The following is a 23,197-nucleotide window of genomic DNA, read 5'->3' as shown; positions in this document are numbered from 1 at the left end:
ACAAAGTGACAAAATATCAAAGAACGTCTCAAAAGGACTGAAACTTGCACAAGTACCAAAAACAAGGCAATCTCACGCAGAACAAGCCCAGTGCGGCCGCACACCACTTTGTGCGGTCCGCACTGGAAGATTCAGAGACCTTATTTCAAGGCTTCAAGGAAGTGCGGTCGCACACCATTTTGTGCGGTCCGCACTGAAGGCACCGCGGCCGCAGTCCATTCCGTGCGGTCCGCGGTGTGAAGATTCAGAGAGGTCACTTTTCAGAGTTTTGAGCCATCGTGGTCCGCGGTCAACTCTGTGCGGTCCGCACTAGAAGCCTCCGCGATCCATTCTGTGCGGTCCGCGGAGCCCAAGTTTAGAGAGATTAATTTTGAACGCCAAAGCCCAGTGCGGACCGCGGTCCATTTAGTGCGGTCCGCACTAACCCCGAAGGGGTATTTTTGTCCAGATTTTTTAGCTTAGTATAAATAGATTCTTTTTCCATTTTTAGGGCATCAGATATTGTAATACGTAAGCTGCACTCGTGAGGCGACTTCTCTTAGCCATTTTGGGCATTTCTACTTACTTTTCATCATTGAATCTTTGTATTTAGCTTAGCAATTAATTAATATGTGTTTATCTTCGTCTATTTCTTGTTTTTCTTCTTTGAATATGAGTAGCTAGACCCTATATCTAGGGTTGTGGCTCAACCCTAGTGTGGGTAATTGATGGGTCTTGTATTTTAGAGCTAATTTGACTATGGGTGTTTGTTATTTGGGCCAATTTCATGGTTAATTTCTGAATCAGTTTGTGTTGAGTTGACTTAAGCTCTTCTTGAGAAAGAGAGCCTAAGTCTTCGAAATTGGTCCAACAATGAATTGGGGCGTATTCAAGAGATTGATAGCCCGAACTAAAGGGTTAAACCTCGAGAGAGTAATACCCGAATTGAATCCTAAGTTGCTTGTGCAAAATTGCATACCCAATTGGTCTTGAGAAAGCCAATTCGGGCAAAATCACTTGAACCACCGAGAGGTGTAGAGTGGGTAAATTCGTACAACGGTTATAACATACTCCCCAAATATGTCAAATGAGCTTAGATTCAAGTACCCGTCAATTGACCACCTAGGCGGTACTCACCACCCTAGTGCCCTTTACACTATTTGAACAACCCATAGCATTTAACCCTTAGCTTAATTTACAATTTGTAGTTTGTTAAAAGTAGAATTATTAAGAAAATCCCAAAAATGAATAGAAGTGTAAATAAGAACACATACGCAATCCTAATCTAGATAGATACTCGATTCCAACTTCTAGCGCTCTAAGGATTCGATCCAGGCCCAAAAATCGGGTAAAAGCTATTGCGACCCTCTCTTGCTACTTATTAGTAGTGCGGAGTTGGCAGCGATCACTTTTTGGTGCCGTTGACGGGGAGCTAACGGTTTTGGCTATCTATCTAGTTGGTTTTGTGCTTTGTTCTTCTTTCCTTCTTGTTACTAATTTGTTTGTGTCAATACTACAGGTACCAAAATGGCTTTAAATGCAAATGACCCTCTTGGAAATGTAGATGCGTGGGAGGAGATAGATGACATTGGAGATGACGAGGTGCCTCTTGTACCTCCCAGACCACGACGAGGCCGCCAGGCCAATGCTAATGAAAACATTCCAGACCCTCCTCCGCCCCCTCCAAGAGCGGTTCCTCGGGTGCTAGCGAACCAAGGCTATGCAAGTGCTATTGTCCCTTCCAGAATCCGGGCGGGCAATTTTCAGATAACCAATGTGATGTTGACCTTACTTGAGCAGCGTGGGTATTTCATGGGTGCTGTGGATCAAAATGCCTACAAACATCTCAAGGGGTTCGTGGATACATGTTGTGGTAGCAAGCAGACGAATGTGTCCGAGAATGCTCTTAGGTTGAGGCTTTTCCCCTTCTCACTTCGGGGGAAAGCATTGGATTGGCTCGAGAGACTCCCCAACCATTCCATCACTACTTGGGACGAGTTGGCGGATTAGTTTATTGCTAAAAGATTTTCACCCGGGCACATGGCGGCACTTCGAGATGAGATATTGGCCTTTAAGCAAGAGCCCACAGAACCTTTGCATGAGATTTGGGAGCGGTATAGAACAATGGTAAAGGAATGCCCCAATAATGACATGACGGAGAATATGTTGCAACAAACTTTCTACCGGGACATTAATACTACAAATCAATGCATCGTCAATCAACTCGCTGGGGGTAATTTTATGAAATTGATGTATGATGAAGCTTGTTCCGTTCTTGATGAGATGGCGGATACGTCTTCCGCATGGAAAAGTAGGGCCAATGTTCCCCAAGGTGACCCTACGGTTATTCATTTGCATAAGGAATTAGTTGACCATGGACATGCTATAGCGGAGTTGACAACTACTATGAACCAATTGGATAAGGCACAGTTGTAACAAGTCCAAAATCCTCGCCAAGTGAATGCTATGGAGGGTGTGAATATGCTTGTCAACAAGAGAAGGCAACGAAGGCAACAAAACCAAGGAAATTCTGAGCAATTTGATGATGATTGTGATGGGTTTCAAAATGATGGCTATGATGAGCAAAATGAAGAGGTACAATATGTGAACAATTTTAAAGGCCAACGGGGCAACTCTTCTAACCAACAACAGTGGCGACCCCAGGGCAATTGGGGCAATCAACAACAGACAATGGTAATTGGGGGAACAATAATCAAAACAACAACTGGGGCAATCAGAACAACAATCAAGGCAACCAAGGGAATTGGAATGGTAATAACAACAACTGGGGCAACCATAACAATCAAGGTGGATGGAACAATGGGAACCAAGGAAACCAGGGGCAAGGCTTTGAAAGGCCCCCAATGTACCAACAACCGAACAATCCACCTCCTTTTCCATCCCAGGGCCCTAGTTCATCTAATAATGAAATGGGTAGAATTGAAATGATGTTCGAACAAATGATGAAAAATAATGAGGATTCCGATGCGCAATTGGCTTCTCACAATACTTCAATTAGGAATTTGGAGGTGCAACTAGGTCAAATCTCTCAGTCCTTGAATACACGCACTAAGGGTGCTCTACCAAGTGATACGGTAGTGAACCCAAAGGGAGGAAACAATCATGTTATGGCTGTGACAACTAGGAGTGGATGAGGCGGTGATGTGAATGCCTCGAAACAAAAGCAAGTTGTTGTTGATGATGTTGAGTTGCAAGAGGATGCGGCTCCTTTGGTAGTTGAAGATGTGGTTAATGACAATGTGAACAATGAAGTGAGGATTGATATTAATGAAACCGAGATGGAAACTCAAGAGGCTGTGAACCCGTCTAGGGAGCACGTAATGGACATGCCGGAGCCGGTTGTGCCAAAAGCCAAGGCACCTTTGCCTAGGCCACCTCCCCCTATCCTCAGAGGCTAGCCAAGCAGAAAAGTGAGAATCAATTCAAAAAGTTCATTGACATGATAAAGAGCTTATCCATCAACATGCCTTTGGTGGAGGCTTTGGAGCAAATGCCTGGTTATGCTAAATTCATGAAAGATTTGGTTACAAAGAAAAGATCAATGGACTGTGAAACTATCAAGATGACCCACCAAGTTAGTGCTATAGTACATTCAATGGCTCCGAAATTAGAGGATCCCGGTGCTTTCACTATCCCCTGCACTATTGGTAGTGCAGACTTTGCCAAAGCTTTATGTGATCTTGGGGCAAGCATCAATTTAATTCCCTTCCCAGTTTTCAAAACTTTGGGTATTGGGCCTCCGAGGCCAACTTCCATGCGTTTGCAAATGGCAGAGCGATCTATGAAGCGACCATTGGGTATTGTTGATGATGTGCTCGTCCGGGTGGACAAATTTATCTTGCCGGCTGATTTTGTAATCTTGGATTGTGAGGTAGATTATGAGGTCCCGATCATATTAGGGAGACCTTTCCTTGCTACGGGGAAGGCTCTAGTGGATGTGGAAGCAGGGGAACTCACTTTCAGCATGGGTGATGAAAAGGTAGTATTTCATGTGTGCAAGTCAATGAAGCAGTCCAATTGTGCCGAAGTATGCTCATTTGTGGATTTAGTCACGGCTGTGATAATTGATGATACCAGTGCGATGATCAATGTTGAGGACCTTTTGGAGGCCATATTGTTGAATTTGGATGTCAATGTTGATGCGGGCCGAGTGGAGTATGTGAATGCTTTACATGGAATGGGCTCTTATTCTTATGAGCCTAGGAAACTTTCTTTAGATCTTGAAAATAAAAAGATGGCTCCAACAAAGCCTTCAATCGAGGAACCCCCGGTGTTGGAGTTGAAGCCATTACCTCCACACCTCAGGTATGAATTCTTGGGCTCTAATTCAACTTTACCAGTTATTCTTTCCTCTTGTCTTACTAACATGCAGGTAGATGCCACATTGGTGGTGCTCAAAAAGTGGAAAAGGGCAATTGGATGGACTCTAGCTGGCATTCGGGAATAAGCTCCGCATTCTGCATGCACAAAATCATTTTGGAGGATGATGCAAAACCCTCCTCGGAGCATCAAAGAAGATTGAACGAGGCAATGCAAGAGGTGGTGAAGAAAGAAGTGATAAAATGGTTGGATGTCGGGGTTGTGTACCCTATTTCCGATAGCTCGTGGACTTCTACGGTGCAATGTGTACCAAAGAAGGGTGGGATGACTGTGTTGACAAATTACAACAATGAACTTATTCCCACTTGGACCGTTACCGGATGGAGGGTATGCATGGACTACCGAAAGCTAAACAAGGTGACCCGCAAGGATCATTTCCCTTTGCCATTCCTTGACCAAATGCTTGATCGCCTTGCGGGTCGTGCCTTTTATTGCTTTTTGGATGGATATTCGGGGTATAATAAAATCTTAATCGCTCCGGAGGACTAAGAGAAGACTACCTTTACTCTTCCATATGGCACCTTTGCTTTCTCTCGGATGCCCTTTGGGTTGTGCAATGCACCGGCAACATTCCAACGGTGTATGATGGCCATTTTCACCGATATAGTGGAAGATATATTAGAGGTGTTCACGGACGACTTCAGTGTGGTTGGTGATTCATTTGAAGAGTGTTTGGGAAATTTGGATAGAGTTTTGGCCCGGTGTGAAGACACCAATCTCGTACTCAATTGGGAAAAATGCCACTTCATGGTTGAGGAGGGCATAGTGTTGGGCCATAAAATTTCAAAGCATGGGATTGAGGTTGACAAAGCCAAGATAGAGGTGATTTCAAGGCTTCCTCCCCCCACTTCTGTTAAGGGGGTGAGGAGTTTTCTTGGCCATGTAGGGTTCTACCGGTGGTTTATCAAGGACTTTTCGAAGGTAGTGAATCCTCTTTGCAAGTTGCTAGAAAAGGATACAAGGTTTGTGTTTGATGAGAGATGTATGGAAGCCTTTGAACTTCTCAAGCATAAGTTGACCACCACCCCGATCATTACCGCACCCAATTGGAGCTTGCCTTTCGAGCTCAAGTGTGACGCGAGTGATATTGCTGTTGGGGCAGTTTTGGGTCAAAGAGTGAACAAAATGTTTCATCCAGTGTATTATGCGAGCAAGACTATGAATGAGGCTCAAAGGAACTACACGGTGACTGAGAAGGAATTATTGGCTATTGTGTTCGCCATGGAAAAATTTCGGCCATATCTTATGGGAGCCAAAGTCATAGTGCACACCGATCATGCAGCTATTAGATATTTGATGACAAAGCAAGACTCCAAAGCTAGAATGATGCAATGGGTCTTATTACTTCAAGAGTTTGATTTGGAGATAGTGGACCGGAAAGGTAGTGAAGACCAAGTGGCGGATCATTTTTCCCACTTGGAGGAGGAAGGTAGGCCGTGTGATGGCCTAGAGATGAATGACACATTCCCCGATGAGCAACTCCTTTCTGTATCGATGTGTGATATGCCATGGTTTGCGGACATTGCTAATTTCCTTGTGACTGGCATCATCCCGTGTAAGCTCTCTTCTAACCAAAGGAAGAAGCTCAAATGGGATAGTTTGGACTTCTATTGGGATGAGCCATACTTGTTCAAGAATTGCACCGACGGAGTGATCCGGAGGTGTGTACCTGAGGAGGAGCAATTTAGCATTTTAGAGGCTTGTCATTCCTCCCCCTATGGTGGCCATCATAGAGGGGCGAGGACGGCTTCAAAAGTTCTGAGTTGTGGTTTTTATTGGCCAACCTTGTTCAAAGATGCAAGTGATCTAGTAAAAAGAAGTGATCAATGTCAAAGAGCGGGCGGGATTTCCAAGAAAGATGAGATGCCTCTAAACACCATTCTTGAAGTTGATATCTTTGATATATGGGGTATCGATTTTATGGGCCCTTTTGTAAGCTCGTGTGGAAACACCTACATTCTTGTAGCGGTTGATTATGTCTCAAAATGGGTTGAGGCGGCCTTGCCCAACAATGAAGCTAGGAGTGTGGTGGCATTTCTGAAGAAGAGCATTTTCACAAGGTTTGGTACACCTCGGGCAATTATTAGTGATGGAGGATCGCATTTTTGTATTAGAGCTTTTGATGCCTTGCTTTCCAAGTATGGTTTCAACCACAAAGTGTCTACGCCTTATCATCCTCAAGCAAGTGGCCAGGTTGAAGTGTCTAACAGGGAGATCAAGAGCATTTTGTCTAAAACCGTCAATGCCAATAGGACCGATTGGTCTAAAAATTTAGATGATGCTCTATGGGTTTACCGGACCGCTTACAAGACCCCAATTGGTATGTCGCCGTACCGGTTGGTGTTTGGGAAAGCATGTCATTTACCAGTGGAGTTGGAGCATAAAGCCATGTGGGCCTTGAAGAAGTTCAATCTTGATTGGGATATAGCTGCTTATCTTCGGGTGGAGAAACTCAATGAGCTTGATGAATTTAGGTTCCATGCCTACTCTAGTTCGTCCCTGTATAAGAATAAAATGAAATACCTTCATGACAAATACACTCGGGGCAAGGAGTTCAAGGTGGGAGATTTGGTGCTCTTATTCAATTCTCGTCCAAGGTTGTTCCCGGGAAAGCTGAAATCAAAGTGGAGTGGACCATTTGAAGTTGTGTTGGTGACCCCTTTTGGTTCTCTTGATTTGATAAACAAAAATGATGAAGTCTTTAGAGTGAATGGGCACCATGTCAAGCATTATCTTGGGAAGTTTGATGATAGCCATGTGGTGGCTGTTGTTCATTTCAGATGATTAGATGGTAACATGCTTCGTGCCCCGACGTTAAATCAGGCGCTTCGTGGGAGGCAACCCATGTGTTTTTCTTCTTGTTTTCTTTGATTTTCTTTGTAGTATAGGAATGATTTTTGGGCTAACTGGTTGTGAGATGTTACAGGTTTGAGTTGATGCAGTGCAGGACATAATTGAAAAAAAATGCACAGGTCTCTGAAGTTTGCAGTGCGACCGCACTACCATTTTGTGCGGACCGCACTGGCAGAGGGTGAAGAGTGAACTCTCTGAAGTTTGCCACCGCGGCCGCAGTCCATTTTGCGCGGTCCGCGATGGGCCTCTGCGGCCGCAGTCCATTTTGTGCGCACCGCAGAGGGCTGCCTTCTCAAACTTGAAAAAAATAGCCCTGTGCGGACCGCGGTCCATTTTGTGCGGTCCACATTGGTAGGTGAGACTGGGCCCTAGGGTTCTCTCTATAAATAGACCCTTGGGGCCTCCTTTTACTCTTTTCGCACTTTTGCCTCTCATACCCAAGAAAAAACACTGTTCATCACACCTTTTGCTCATAATTAATTGTTGGAACGTATTTTCTTCAATTCATCTTATTATCTGGTACCACAATCATCCTTTTACTTGTTTAATTTTGTTAATTTTTGTTTTTCTTAGCTTTTAGGTCTTCTTCCTCCCCTTTTTTCTTAAATTTCCATGCTAGGTTAGTTTAAATCTTAATTCATGTGGACTTAGTTAGTATAATGGACTGGGCAATCATTTGGAGGAACTAATTAGGTGAAAAATTGAGCTTAAAATCTAAAATTTGGAAACCCTAGTTTAGTGCCAAATCTGGGCACCCTGTGCGGACCGCGGTCAATTCTGTGCGGTCCGCAGTGCCCCAGTGCGGCCGCAATTGCATTTGTGCGGTCCGCACTGCTGAGATATAGAGGCTATGTTTTTGGAACCCCACACCTGTACGGACCGCGGTCGTTTCTGTGCGGTCCGCGGTAGCCTCAGTGCGGCCTCAGTTGGTTTTGTGCGGTCCGACTGGGTACTTCTGCAACATGTCTGCACCAATTCTTGTTCTGCTTCTGCTACTTTGTTCTTAACTGATTACACTGATACTAAAGTGTTATTTGAACTGTGATTGCAGACAATGGTGAGACAAAGGGGTAAACAACCCGGCAGAGAAGAATCCTCCCAGGGAGGGAAGAAGAAGATGATAAAACTCACTCCCCAAGCTCGGGAAAACATTAAAAGGACCAGAAAACTAATAAAAGCTGCTGATAGAGCCACCTCCCATTCCTTGGGGAGTGAGTATCAACCGTCAAGGGACATTTCTTCAGACTCCGTGCCAGAATATGTTGAAGACTGGCCGGAGAGATTCAGGCTTCGAGACACTCCTCCACCATCACCCACTGCCCAAGAACCAACTAATGTCATTTCTGAGTCGTTTGAGGGATCAGCAGCAGGTAGTGGGGAATACTCCACCTCTCTTACAACTTCATTATCTAGAGAGGGTGCAGTAGGTGCGGAGGAGGAAGTTGAGAAATATGAGGAGGTAGCTGAAGGAGGTGAACCAAGGGTTGGGGGTGTAGATAGAACGACGAAGCCGGAGGTTTGGCGAGATAGGTTCCCAAGTGAGGTGGCATACCACAAATTTAGGGAGTGGTGGCAAGTGAGAAAATTGATACTGGAGAGGAGCTTCATTGATAACGATCTTTTACCCCTCAACCCCAATGTGCAAAGATAATTTAGGACTAGAGTGGGCTGGGAACATTTTATGGAGGAGTGTGTAGATTCCAACGAACACATGGTCAAGGAGTTTTACTGCAATGTAGCCCACATCAAAAAGGGCTCCAAAGTGACCAAGGTTCGTAATAAGACAGTGTTGTTTGAAGGAAAATACCTCAACGAATACCTTGGCTTCAATGAGGAGGATGAAACTTTGTACATGGCGAAGTTGGAGATGGGCGAGGAGGTTCGTCCCTGGCTAGCACAGTACCTGGCAATCCCAGGTACCACCCCTGACTGGTTGACTGCTGGAGTCAAGATATTGAGACGGACTTTGAATTTTGAAGCACGGGGATGGGAGACATTTATGTGTAGCAGGTTGGACCCCACGACACATGACCAGACCCTTCCTCTTCCCCGGGCTGTGCTGGTGGCTTCTATCATGGCAGGGTACCCCATCAATGTGGGGAATGTGATGTGGAGGATTATCTCCATCGTGGGTGCGGAGCATGACCGGAACTATCCCTTCCCCAGCACCCTCACTATGTACTTTCGGGATTTGAAGGTGGACAAGAAGCCCTACGACGTCAGCGTCAAAGCAAAGGCCTCCTTCTCCTAGTACAACATGCAAGGGGATGATAACCCCAACAGCAAGAGTTTCAAAGGTACAGCTACTGCTTCAACTGGCTAGTCTGACGAGCCAGTTGTGGTAGTGGCTCCTACTGAGCCCACCTCCACCTCCACAGCTATCCCTCCCGGTCCATCCACATCCACAGCCATTCATGTTGATCCATCCACCCCAGCAGGCCCGGAGATTCCATCTTCCCGGGCCCATCCCATTACTGCCAACCGATTGAGCCAGGCTCTTGCCAGTATCAACAACTGGATGTCCACAGCGTAATCCAAGCTGTCTATCTTGACTACCCCTGTAGAGGCTCAGTCAGCTCCCCCAGCCCCACAGGTACCCCAGTCGATCGAGGATGTGCTCAAGGAGATGTTAGAAAATCAAAAGAAGATCCTCGACAATCAGAAGAAGCTTGCTGAGGCAGTTGATTCACATAGCAAGGCTCTCAAGGAGCTTGCTAAAGAGCATAAGAAGCTAAGGAAGACACGGGCCTCCAAGGAGTCTGTGAAGGAGTTGCGTGCAGATGTTGACAAACTAAAGGCAGATCAGTTGCCCTTAGACTTATTGCTTGAGGACCCTGTACCTGCAGCCCACCCACAGCCAGAGCAATCACAGAGGCCTCTGAAGAGGAGGAGGATGATTCCTAGAGCGGATGATGTTGTCATCCAGTTGGCGGACCCACCGGAGACTTCCTCCAGTCAGCCACCGGATGTATCTCAGGAGCATGTCCAAGCACAGGTCCCAGCAGCAGAGCAGTAGCCCACAGGGGACCTGTCTGAGGTTCCCGAGCACACAGAGGACCCAGGGACCACTCAAGAGCCCATGCAGACAGACAGGCCTTAGGGAGTCTTTTATATCATTTCCCTCTCTAGTTTTGTTGCTTTGATTTCGACTAGTTGGCATTGGGGACAATGCCAACTTTTATTTGAGGGGGTAGGCCCTACTTTTTGCTTCATGGATACATTCGGATGACTGTATATATTTTTGATACATTTCTATGCTTTCTTTATCTTTTTATCTTTGGTCTGTATATAATTTTGATATTTCGTTACATTTATCGCATTTTGATTTCACTTTGGTCTGTATATAAAGTTACATCTCATTGTATATATTCATCCCATCCATTGTATATTCAAATCCCCTCTTGTATATATTCATTCTATTTTCCGCAAATTTTTTCGTTTTTAGCTTCTTATTTGTGATTCGTAGCTTTTCGTTTTTGAAATTTGCAATAAGCCTTTGGTTTTCTTAATGCCACGGTTCTTTCCAAAGGTGGAGTGTTGTGTGAACCGGGTGGCTCTTCCCAATGATAGATGGCGTGACAACCTTCTTAAGGGTTTGAGTCCGTTTTTCTTTTAGTTTTTAGTAGTTAGTAGTTAAGGGTGCCTCAAGCAAAGCTTCACTTGGGCCTAGCACATTTGCCTTTGATCTTATGGTCAAAAACAAATTGTTGTGTTTAGGATGGTGAAAGTCGCGACCTTGAGACTCTTGTGTTGGCCAATAATCATCAAGTGGTTTTTCGGGGACATCGTGAGCTTAAATCTTATCTAAGGCCGTTGTGGGCCCCCAACTCTATGTCTTTAGCAATCCGTTAGCTTGTGTGGTGAGTAATTGAATTACAAGTCCAAGTCCCCGAGCCATTGGTCTAGAACTTGCCCTGAATATTTGTTGAGGCGAAATCCTAGGTGAATTTTGACTTGATACATGATTATAGGCTCTCCTTGATCCAAATGATAGTTTGAACAATTTCATAGCCTACCAATGATAAGATCCCTAGTTAACCCTTTTGAGCCTTACACCGTTTTCTTTCAAGAACCATGATACAAGCCTATACCCGTTCTAAAAGATACCCTCTCTTGGCACCCGATCTTTCCTTTAGCACATGGCAAAAGTATGAGTTTGGGGGGAGAGACGAGGATTGCAACAAAGTGGTAAAAAGGCACAAAAATGAAGAAAAGGAAAGGCAATGAAAAAGAAAGAAAAGCAAAAAGACAAAAAGAATGTTCAATGTGAAAAAAGAATAAAAAGGGATTCAAGAAAAGCAAATGAAAGGTGTGGAAAGTTGAAAAAGGAGAAAAGGTTTGAAATGCATAAGAAAGAGTGACAATGTGTCTCTCTAACCCCTTAGAAAGAAGTGAAAATGACTCAAAGAGTCAAGTGAAGGAATGCCAAATGAATCAAAAGAAGTGCTTATGGGAAGATGGAACCCACTTAGACAAAAACATTCCCTACCCTGAACCAAAAGCCTTCACAATGTCTCCATAAAAGCCCTATATGATCTTGAGTTGAATGAAGCTTACATTAGTGGATACTCACATAAGGGGCAAGCATATGGTACCTAGAGCCGGACTTGTAACTTTTTATTGAGAAAGATGAGTGAATTTCCATTAACCTCGTTTTGCGTGCCACTATTCTAAAGGTGAGGTTTGCTTAGGGAGAGTTGAGGATGTGTAAGTTTGGGTTCCACAATGACCGAAGTAATTGAAAGAGTTCTTTGATGTGTTGACAACTCTTGATGCTCTTGTGTCGCACTTGATCCATGGTGTTTTTCAAAGAGTAAATGTTGTTAATGGTTCATTTGTATTGAGGGCAATTGTTAGTCCCAACTGATGCTAGTTGAGGTAACTTTAGAATAGCTAAAAATTTCTTGGATTTTCCCTTAAGGGGTGGGTCTTATTTTGTTTGCTTGAGGACAAGCAAAAGCTTAAGTTTGGGGGAGTTGATAACTAGGGATTTTGACGCATTTATAATAGTTTGGGGGAGTTGATAACTAGCAGTTAATTAATATGTGTTTATCTTCATCTATTTCTTGTTTTTCTTCTTTGAATATGAGTAGCTAGACCCCATAGCTAGGGTTGTGGCTCAACCCTAGTGTGGGTAATTGATGGGTCTTGTATTTTAGGGCTAATTTGACTATGGGTGTTTGTTATTTGGGCCAATTTCATGGTTAATTTCCGACTTAGTGGTTGCAAACACTAGTTTGTATTGAGTTGACTTAAGCTCTTCTTGAGAAAGAGAGCCTAAGTCTCCGAAATTGGTCCAACAATGAATTGGGGCGTATTCAAGAAATTGATAGCCCCAATTAAAGGGTTAAACCTCGAGAGAGTAATACCCGAATTGAACCCTAAGTTGCTCGTGCAAAATTGCATACCCAATTGGTCTTGAGAAAGCCAATTCGGGCAAAATCACTTGAACCACCGAGAGGTGTTGAGTGGATAAATTCGTGCAAAGGCTATAACATACTCCCCAAATATGTCAAATGAGCCTTAGATTCAAGTACCCGTCAATTGACCACCTAGGCGGTAGTCACCACCCTAGTGCCCTTTACACTATTTGAACAACCCATAGTATTTAACCGTTAGCTTAATTTACAATTTGTAGTTTGTTAAAAGTAGAATTATTAGTAAAACCCCAAAAATGAATAGAAGTGTAATTAAGAACACATACGCAATCCTAATCTAGATAGATACTCGATTCCAACTTCTAGCTCTCTGAGGATTCGATCCCGACCAAAAAATCGGGTAAAAGCTATTGCGAATCTCTCTTGCTATTTATTAGTAGTGCGGAGTTGGCAGCGATCACTAGGCAGCCTAGTTAGTGGTATATTTGCTAAAACAAATAAAAAAAAGTACAAAAGTATAAAAGCTTCACTCAACATTATCCCCATCCACGCTGTCATCTCTCTTTCCGCTTGGTTCAGCGACTTCACCTCCACCATCACTCTCTCCATCAGTACGTTCATCATAAAAGGCAAGTCCGTCCTCAGCCTCATCGTCTCCATCAGCCTCCGGTGCTGCAGGGTCATAGCCGCAGGCAAGCCGGGCCTCACGCGCTTTAAAACGGACTTCTTCAAAAGCGGATTCCGAAATATTCCCCGCTGCCAACAAGCACTTATATATATCTCACTGAGCCTCATCATGGATCCACATCTTGTACATGTGGCGAGGAACGTCAATAGAGGAGGACGTACGAGTCGAAGCCAACAATCGCGCCCTCTCAGCCTCGAGAGCGGTATTTTGATCACCCAAGCTCGAGACATCACTTTCAAGCCCACCAATCCACTCATCAAGTCGCGCCTCCTTCAGAGCGGCCGTTTCCATTTTAATTTCCTGTTCGGACCTGAGAACGCAGATAGAATCTTCCAATGCCTCGGCCCTCACCAAGGCCGTTACTCAGTCTCCCTCAGCCCTCTCTAGCTCGGCCGCCTTCCTTTCCAACTCGGTCACTTTCTCCGCAAACTCAACACTCAGACCGGCGACTCTGGTGGCTCTCTGCTCAAGCTCCATCCGCAAGGCCACCACCATCGCCCGAAGATCAACGCACTCAGCCGTGACCCTCTTGCCCACCTCGAGCTCCTATTATTTAGCCCTAAGCAGCCCCTCGAGTTCGTTGCATCTGCCGATGGACCACACCAAGTCCTTGTCCTTCTTCTCCAACTCCTCCCTAAGGGACTGAAGATTGCTGCCCTCCCTAAGTCGTGCATGCATCTCGCGTCACTTGTCACGGTATCGGCAGTACTTTGAAACTAAAATCTGGAAAATGGCAGCCCACCTCTCCTCGCGGCAGAGACTCTCAATCTCTAAAACGAAAGTCTGAATAAAGAAAAGAGAACAAAGAAAAGTCAGCAAGAGTAGAAAACGTAAAACGAAGAAAGCAATAAAAACTCACCCTCAAAGCCATTCCGGCTACGCCCCGTGATAGGCCAGCATCGCTGATCTCCTGAAGGGCCCTGTTTTCCGTAGCGGAACAAAGAAGGGCAAATTGGGATACCAAGCTTACTGTGTACTCCAACAAATTGCAATCTGGGAAAATCTCGATCACGCGAGAGGAACTGTCCGTTCCCGCTTCAACCCGAGTGAACCCCTCCTCAAACATTCTTATGTCCTCGGGGTCAATATCTGAACCGGACTCATAGTCATCTACAACCACGCCCTTTGCCCTCTCGCTGGCTGAAGAGGGAGCACGGGCCTATTGCGAAGTCGATGGACCACTCGGAATGATTGCGGCGGCCTCCGAGCTCTGCCCCCTTCCAAAGAAGCCATCTCCACGATCGGAGGAGGCACGATTTCAACGCCCAAACCAGTACCCCGTGCGGTTCGGACACCGCCAACACGGGTTCACCCCTCGAAGGTCCCTCAGTCTCAGCCACTATCCTCCGCCTCTTTAATGGAGCCTCTTCGTCTTCGCGCTCCAACGACTCGTCCACCAAATGAACAACGGGAGCCGAAACCCCCGCTAGGGGAGAAGCACCTGGGCGGCCTGTTGATATCCAATTTTTCCCTGTATATATTTTATATGCAAAATACTTTCAAAATAACATATGTTTGCATATATAAGAGTGTCCAAATGTTTTAGTATTTTTCCTGATTTTTTAAAAAAGATTTTTAAATCAATTTATTGCCCGATTTTAGCTATACAAAAACCAATAATTATTCCTCGAATTATCATTTTGGTGATTAATTTATTTTATTCTCATATTTATACCAAAATATAGCTAGGGTAATTTTTTGCACATTTTTACAAATTTATTTAGTATTTTTTAAAGCTAAATTGCATATAATTGCAATATTAGCCTATTTTAAGAATTAATTGTGTTTATAATTACCAAATTGACCAGTATTTTTAATTTAATATTTATATATTATTAATTAATTTAGTACCTTTAATTTGTTTTCAGAAATCATTTTACTATTTTTATAAAATAAAAGGGAAAAAAATGGCTATTTAAAATCTAGCCCTATTTCATTTCAATTGTAGCCCAAATCGACCACCCTAGCTAACCCAATTTCAATCCCAATTGGACCGGACCAAATCCTAAATTTACCCGCCCATGACCCAATTAAAAAACCCGCCCGCCTCCCCTTTTTTTATCCAGGCCGTTGATCATTTTGATCAACGGCCACAATTCCCCCTTCCTTTTTTAATTTCCAAACCCCCCAACCCTAAAATCATTTCACTTAATCAGCCGCCTCTAAACACCCCCTTCTCTCAAACTCTCTCGAACCTTCCCGGAACCCTAATCGTCTCCTACCACCTCCACCGTGAAACTCACCGGAATCCATGGCTTCTCAGGCTGTGGGAGTCCTATATTCACCTCCTATTGCTCCTATGTGCCTGCTACCTGAAGATTCGAGGTATGACCTCGAAGGTTTTAATCCAGACCTTTTCCGGCTCGAGGTTTCACGACCATCTCCGGCCTTGCTCCGGCGTATCCTGGTCTTCTAAGCCTGATTCTAACTTCTCCGACTCAGGTCAATGACCTTTTCAAAGCCTTTCTCATTCTAGGGTTCTTCTGAAGCCCTAACCCTTCGAGGTTTTTCTCCAATTCTTTTTAGATCTGTTGCGTATCTATGCTCTACTTGAGTTTTCAAACGATTTCCCTAACTTTTATTTTGAAAATTACTTTGAACACCCTTCTTTTCCGATTTAAGGTTTTCTGGAAAGTGTTTAAGTGTTTCATGATTTTTCTTCTTTGTTATTCGTGTGTTTGCCTCTGCTGTGTTCTCATATCATCTTTTGTATGCTTCTCTTACTATATTTTCCTATACTATGGTCTCGTAGACTTCTCTACTGTATTTTTACCATGTTCTTATATGTTTATCTTACTGTGTTTTCCTATATGCTTTTCTGCTATACTTTTTCGGTGTTCTTGTGTTCTTCTACTGTATTTTCCTGCTAAGTTTTTAAGTTTCTCTGTTTGCCTTCTACTGAGCCCTGTTTAAGTTTCTTCTAAGCATGCTTTTTCTACTGTTCGTATCAGTATTTGCTATTATGTTCTTTGAATCCTTCTACTGTGATTGCATGTTACTTTGCTATCATATTCTTCATAAGTTCTATTGCTGAAGAAGCCCGTCCTTTTTTGAAACTTTTGAACATGATTTTGATTCAATTGCCTGCCCTCTCATCCTTGTTTTATGGTTTGATTGAACTAGGGTTTCATTTCAAAACCCCTAACTCTATCAGACTAACTTTGAGTCTCTGAACTGAGTTTACACCTTTGTTTTCATACAATGTTGAACCTTTTGCTAAACTCTTCTACACTGGATTCTTTCTACTGATTTTTACAAGGGCATGACAAAGTTTCCTTCATGTTTAACGTGTCTGTATGCTTTTATATGTGATGAATCTTTCTTCAAAAAAGGTTTTCAAACATGTGATTGATTTAGAATTCCTTTTAAATAGGTCTAATTGATTTGTTTGCTGATTTTCCTTAAGTTAAAAATCTTTCCCATCTTTCTGACTTGGTTCATTCGTACAAAATCTCTGGCCTCAGATTTCTTGGCTGTTAATCGATTTTCTTCCTTAAATTGTACAACTGTGTATTTCAAAGACCTTGTCCTTAAATAGCCTTTATGTATTTGCCCCTAATTTACTACTTTGCACAAAGTGTTTGATTAATTTCTTTCCTTAATTGGTTTTACCCGTTTGAATCTGAATCCCTTAATTAAATGAAGCCTTGTCTAATTGATTGACAATCAGTTATCAAACTATTTTCTTACTTTATTTCTGCCTGTTTTCTGCATTATAAATACACTACTTCTCTTTAACACACAGCATACACGATTAACAATCCTCCAGTACTACTTTACAATCTCTTCTGAACTCTTACTAGAACTCTCTCTTCTTGTCTGCATTCTGACTTTCACAAAGACTACTGCTTTTTCCTATTTGAAACTGGTATGTCCTAATTTTAATTTTCAGCATCACCACAATGTGTTTACTTACAGCTTTCTACATCTATGTCTACTTTACTACTTCTGCAAAGTTAACTACTTAAACTAGCATGTTGTTTTCTTTTGCTTGTTTCTGTTATGAACCCATCCTCCCTATTCCCTTTGTGTGCTTTGAGTTACAGTTTAAAACATGGCAATATGCAAGTTATTGTCTATGGATTAAACTTGATCCCTTAGGGGATCCTGACCTCTAAACAATGTGTTCCAGTAGGCTTATGGGTGTGCCAGCATCTCCCATTGTTGGGTTATGCCCACTAGCCTGCTCTTTACTTCTTGCAACTCCCCATTCCCTATACCCCTATGTGTACCAATAACATCACGTGTAAGAATGATTACCGCATGTTGTGTGGGGTGATCCATATTATTAATAAACCTAGGACCCCCTCCCTTTTGTTTCTTTGTTTCTTTTAAAATCTTAAAACGTTTCTTCTAAATCAACTTTCTTCAATGCTTTCCGACTTTGTTTATTTCTAACCTTTATGTGAAAAATCCCCTCTTATTTGAAGTCCTACTTGTCTATATGTTATTTGTACCTTAAGTCACAACAATAGTTTGGCCGGGAACCACACTAGTGGATTCTGAGGGGTGCCTAGCACCTTCCCCTTGGAATAATTTCAAGCCCTTACCCTATCTCTGGTTATCCAAAATCAAGCTCTTCTAAAAGTGTCCTAATGCACTTCAATCATTAGGTGGCGACTCTTCAATTCCATTAAACCCAATTCCCAAAAGGGAACGAGTTGTCTTCCAAATGTCATAAACCCGATTTCGCGAGAAAAAGGGGGCGCGACACGGCCAAGCCCGCGCGAAGTCGAAGTCTGCGAGACAGCGGCGGCTTTAGCAGGCTCACTTGCAGCTATAACGAGTATGGGTTCTGGTGAGATACCCATTTGGCGAAAAGCAGGCGTAGGAGCCCTCGCCCTCCTTGCTGTCCTCCGACCCATAAACAAAGAAGAGAGATAAGATGATAGAAATGACGGTATAAAAGTCAACAATTGAAGCCAAAAGTGACTCACCGGTCGCAGGTCTACGCCCGAACCTCTCATTGAAGTGCGACCACTCGCGAATCCCCATTGTATGGGGCAAAAACTGACTCACCCAGTCGCGAATGTCAACAATTTGTGGAGGAGGATCCCGCTTGGCTGCAAAGGAAGAAAGAGAACGATCATATTACCCCAAAATAAACAACAGGTCATTTTAGAAGGGAAACACTTACTAGCAAAGTTCTACTCCTCGGGGAATCTGCTGGGGTTCGATACCACGTGCGCTGTCTTCATGTAGAAGAAATTTTCCCAAAAACGACGATTAGTTTTATCATCCATCTTCTCTACCAACGCCTTGGTCCATCGTTGGCTCGTATGAATCATCGTGCCCCTGTGAAAACTTGGGGCGAAGAGGTGAAGCACATGGCGTAGAGAAATACCACGACTGGACAACTGCGCGTATTTGATAAGCATGAGGAAAAGCTTGTATATGTACGGAGAGAGCTGAGCAGGGCACACGTTGTAAAAGCGGCAAAAATCCTCTACCAAGGAAGGAAGAGGAAGCGTGTAGCCGACGATAAACAGGTATGCGTAAAATGCGCAGTACCCTGGGCGGTGTATTTGGACTACATCACTACCAGCGGGAACGATTTCAACATGGGCCAGGATTCGCCACTTAATCCTAAATGCAGTAATCGCCGCCGCATCCATCGTAGAAATGGCAGGTTCAGGTTCATCCTCAGGTAGGTTTTTGAAGTCTGATCTAACCTTCCCAGAGCGTTAGATTATCTCGTCCATGGTGGAAAATTTTTCATCTTCCACCATGGCCACCCCTTCCTCATGAGGAGGTGCATCCGTAGCCAACGTCACAGGGTCAGAGGAAGCGTTGGCCTTTTTTCTGATTGTGTGAAGAAGAAATACAAAGATGAAGGAGATGATAGTTGCAAAGGATACTGAAGGGTAGAAGAAAACACAGAAGCTGAAAACTCGAAGAAGATAAGAACTCGGGCTTCAAAGGCTCTGAAAACACAACAATTCAGATGAGTGCCTATCCCTATTTATAAGAATATAGGCACCCCAATCGAGAAAGCCCAAACACCGCGTCATTAATTTCGAAACGGAAGAAGCGAGGGAAATGATGTAACGTATGAGGAACGTTCGCCATAGTGACACATGAAGAAAGTGTCATTTCAAACTAATGTAACGGCCAGGTGCGGCTCTTGAAGCGTCACCTCGCCAACAAAGCTGAATCACTCTTTGGCCAACGTTCGCAGATTTCTCAAAAAGTGCAACTGGCGTAGTCCGCCCACCGAGCTCGCCCAAAGGCAACCCCGACGGGCAGAGGGACTAACTGTATAGGTCAAAATATGAACAGACGACCAAGAGTCAACCAAGCCGAGGTCACGTATGGGAAGCAATACACCAACGAGTGGTTCAACTACGGTCGAGGTCGAGCACTCAGTTCGACCTGAACAGCTAGTTCAACACTTAGACATTTTAGAGGAATATTCCACAAGACATTTCAAGAACTTAGGTACTCCGGTTAAGGATCGTTGGGTAAAGAAAGTATTTTTGTATAAATATCATGGGAGAGAGTAACTGAGGGGGGCTGGAAAGAACTCACACACATATAGACATATCTCTGAAGATGAAGATGAATCTTCATCTCAGGCTCCTCGCCAAGAAGAAAGGACAAAAGAAGCTTAGAACCTCGGTATTCTTCATTAATTTAATCATATCAAATGTATGGGGTTCAACCTTGTTTAAGAACGGTGACTCTTTTCATTCATGTATTCTTCGTTATCATTTAATATTGTTGAAATCATCATCCTTTTTTTACATTATGGGATTCAATGGTAACTATAATCAAATTTTATGTTCAGCTATGCTTGTTTATTCTTATCTTCTTTCTGAGATCTAGGATAGATTATCTTTGGCTAGGATTTGCTTCAAATCTTCCTATTTAATTAGTTTAACAAAAAGGTTTAACACTTTTTAGTCAAACAATTTCTTGTTAGCTTTATAATAACTAGTACATATATCCATTCTTTCTTTCACAACTACTTACATGAAACCCAGGTTCAAATAATACCTTTAAACTTAGTATTTGAAAAAAAGAAAAGTTAATTAAAGTTAAAGTATTTCTTTAGTTTTTTTGTTGAATACATAAGTTTTTACACCAAATGCACCGAGCATAGTGCATAACTTAACTAATTTTTTTCAGCCCTGATTAAACTAATATTAAGTACGTTGTTGTTTTTTTTTATCTAATTTATGACAAACTATAATTTTTAAACAGAACCAAGGTATTAAAATCAACAAAAATTACAGCAGTTTGTATAAATAGGGAAGATAGTCACTCCCCAATATCTCAGGAAAGTAATATTATTTCTCCTTAAGAAACCTTCTACAAAATGTTAGCTTTTTCCTCTTCTATTTTTGCAAAAATGAGTACTGAATGGTCCTTTGAAGAACCACAAAACTATGATCAGCAGAATAATAATATTCTACAAAATGAGATTACTAACGACTTGTTTGGAGGTTTACATATTGATAATATTCAATATTCTCCATCTTCTTATCAGCAACAAGAAAAAAGCTTTGATAATGCGTCATTAATGGCGAAGAAGCTAAGCCATAACGCAAGCGAGCGTAATCGACGGAAGAAGATGAATTTCCTTTATTCCACTCTTCGTTCTCTGCTTCTTCCTGCTATTCTTCAAAAGGTACAATCCCTATAACAATTATGTCTCTCGTAATACAATAAATGTCCCTCTTCGATACATCAAAAGTCTGTATTTATCTCATAAGTACGTACTATCAAGAAAATAATTTAGTTTACATACTAATTGCTTTTGATGATAGGAAAAACACCGTCTCTATTTATGTATCTTTTTATATCGGAGATTTAAGTTATATACGCGGATAGTCTAGTCTGGTTTAGCATATTATAGCATATTAATTGTTATTTCTATTAGATTATTAATTATTACTCCCTCCGTTTCATATTATTTGAAATAGTTTGATTCGGCACGGAGTTTAAGAAAAAAGAAGAAGACTTTTAAAACTTGTTGTATTAAAAGATTAAGGGGTAAAAGGTTTGTGGGGCCATGCCATTTGTATGACTATAAAAGATTCTCATTAAGGGCCATAAGGGTAAAATGAAGAGTTTAAAGTTGAATTATTTCCAAATTTAGAAATGTGTCAGTTGTTTTGGAACAGACTAAAAAGAAAAGTAACTCATTTAATATGAAATGGAGGGAGTAATACTTATTGAAGAGATTTACTTGTGATGAACTTATAAATGACATGATTGTGTTAAAAAAATTCACAAAGCGTAAACATTTTTTTGTCAGACCTGACTCAAAGAACAAGCTTAATTAATTAGAGAGCTAGATACCTAATTAGGAGATTGCAAAGAAGATAACAATGATTCACATCACCTAAACTTGGGTTTTGTAATATTTCATAGATCTATTTAATTTGTCCATTAATTAATTAGTTGTTTAACCCATGTCTCTTTAATTACAGAAAAAGCTAGGGTTTCCAGCAACAATATCTTATGTGCAAGAATATATACCAGAGCTGAAGAAGGAAATAGAGAGGCTAAGTCAAACAAAAGAGTTGTTTTTATCAAAGAAAGCAGATATATTAGTCCAGCCTAATAATACTAATAGTCAGAGAAATACAACTTCTTCTGCATCTTCAACATCTATTTCTGCAAGTTCAGTCTGTAATGGGCAGGTTTTGGTTCAAATCTCTACAACTCAGACAAATGATTTTCCAATTTCAGAAGCATTCCAAAATTTAGAAGAAGATGGGTTTCTTTTGCTAAATGCAACGTCCTTTAAATCTTCTGGAGATAAGATTTTTCACAACTTGCACTTTCAGGTACTTGGCCTTTTCTTTATTTGAAATAACTTCTCCAAAAACAAAATTGGAGTTGGGGTTTATTTCACTTGGCTCATCACTGAAATTTATCCATTATATGTAAAAGTAAAGTTACAATTTTTTTTTGTAACATTAAAATAAGGAGAGTTAGTCCCTCAAATATCAACGGTTAAGTACATATAACCTTTAATTAATTTAATATGTGCACTTTTGATCCCTCTGATAGTGAACCTAGTGCTAATTAAGCCATTCAATTGTCTATATGTTGTTATGTTTTTACTGTTACTCCATGTTTGAATGTAATATAATTGTAAAAATAGTCTAAATATCATATATCTTTTATACAAAGGGACCAAAAACACACATATTAGCTAAATGAAGATTACATATGCTTAACCAAATATTACAAGGATCAAATCCATAATTTATCAATAATTGAGGGATCCATAGTGCATTATCCCCTAAAATAATATAAGCTTTTTAGTTGCTAAACAGTACTAATTTTGTTGTAGTAGTTAATGTAAGCTTCCAAAGTAAGAGGTCTATACATACAGTTAAAGTTAAAACGGGTTTTGTTTTTGAAGAGAAACAACGTAATTTCTTGAAAGCTTTAGTTTATGTGATAAAAAAGAAATTATTGACATTTTTCTAATTTAATTTTTTTAAATATTCCTAATGCAAGGGACAATTGGAATGGAGATTCAGAGTCTGAAGACAATGTTTTTAGCAATGTATGAAGAAAACCAAAATCGTAGTTTAGCTTAAATTTTCAGTTCTGCTAAGTAATTGTCAACTGTAGGTTGACGACAAATAAAAGTATGTAGTTTCGTTTATATATTTCTTTAGAATCTCAATAACTCACTATTAAAACATCTTAAATACTACATGAAGCTATTTGAAAACAAGAACAAGAAGACTTTAAAGCCGTGCTCATTCATATTGCACTCAAATTTAGTTCCAGGAATCCAAAATTTTAGTTTCTCTTAGACCTTCTCTCTCTTCGCTCTAGCTTCTCTCTAAGCGTAGGTTAGTCTAACGTACGCACTGAAGCTCCATGGGAAGGGGGCGAGGTCAGGGAAGGGGACGACCTAGAAAAGAGATAC

The 23,197-nt window shown here is 41.9% G+C and overlaps 1 protein-coding gene across 1 annotated transcript; it reads left to right on the top strand.

Annotated features, from left to right (window-relative positions):
* Positions 1–20,650: 20,650 nt before the first annotated feature.
* LOC109240991 (transcription factor ORG2-like) lies at positions 20,651–22,908 on the top strand. Its single transcript, XM_019407698.1, has 3 exons — positions 20,651–20,929; positions 21,735–22,094; positions 22,894–22,908. Exons 1-3 carry the CDS (start codon positions 20,651–20,653, stop codon positions 22,906–22,908), a joined length of 654 nt encoding a protein of 217 aa, XP_019263243.1.
* The last annotated feature ends 289 nt before the right edge of the window (positions 22,909–23,197 follow it).

The sequence above is a fragment of the Nicotiana attenuata genome, unplaced genomic scaffold, assembly GCF_001879085.1.
Source record: "Nicotiana attenuata strain UT unplaced genomic scaffold, NIATTr2, whole genome shotgun sequence".
Lineage (NCBI taxonomy): Eukaryota > Viridiplantae > Streptophyta > Magnoliopsida > Solanales > Solanaceae > Nicotiana > Nicotiana attenuata.
This window is presented reverse-complemented; position numbering and strand designations above follow the sequence as displayed.

What these genes read in the sequence shown, in the direction of transcription:
- LOC109240991 (XM_019407698.1), top strand. Translation starts at nt 20,651, where the DNA reads ATGAGTACTGAATGGTCCTTTGAAGAACCACAAAACTATGATCAGCAG. An exon ending in TTCCTGCTATTCTTCAAAAG is followed by an intron (nt 20,930 to 21,734) that starts GTACAATCCCTA and finishes CTTTAATTACAG; the next exon opens with AAAAAGCTAGGGTTTCCAGC.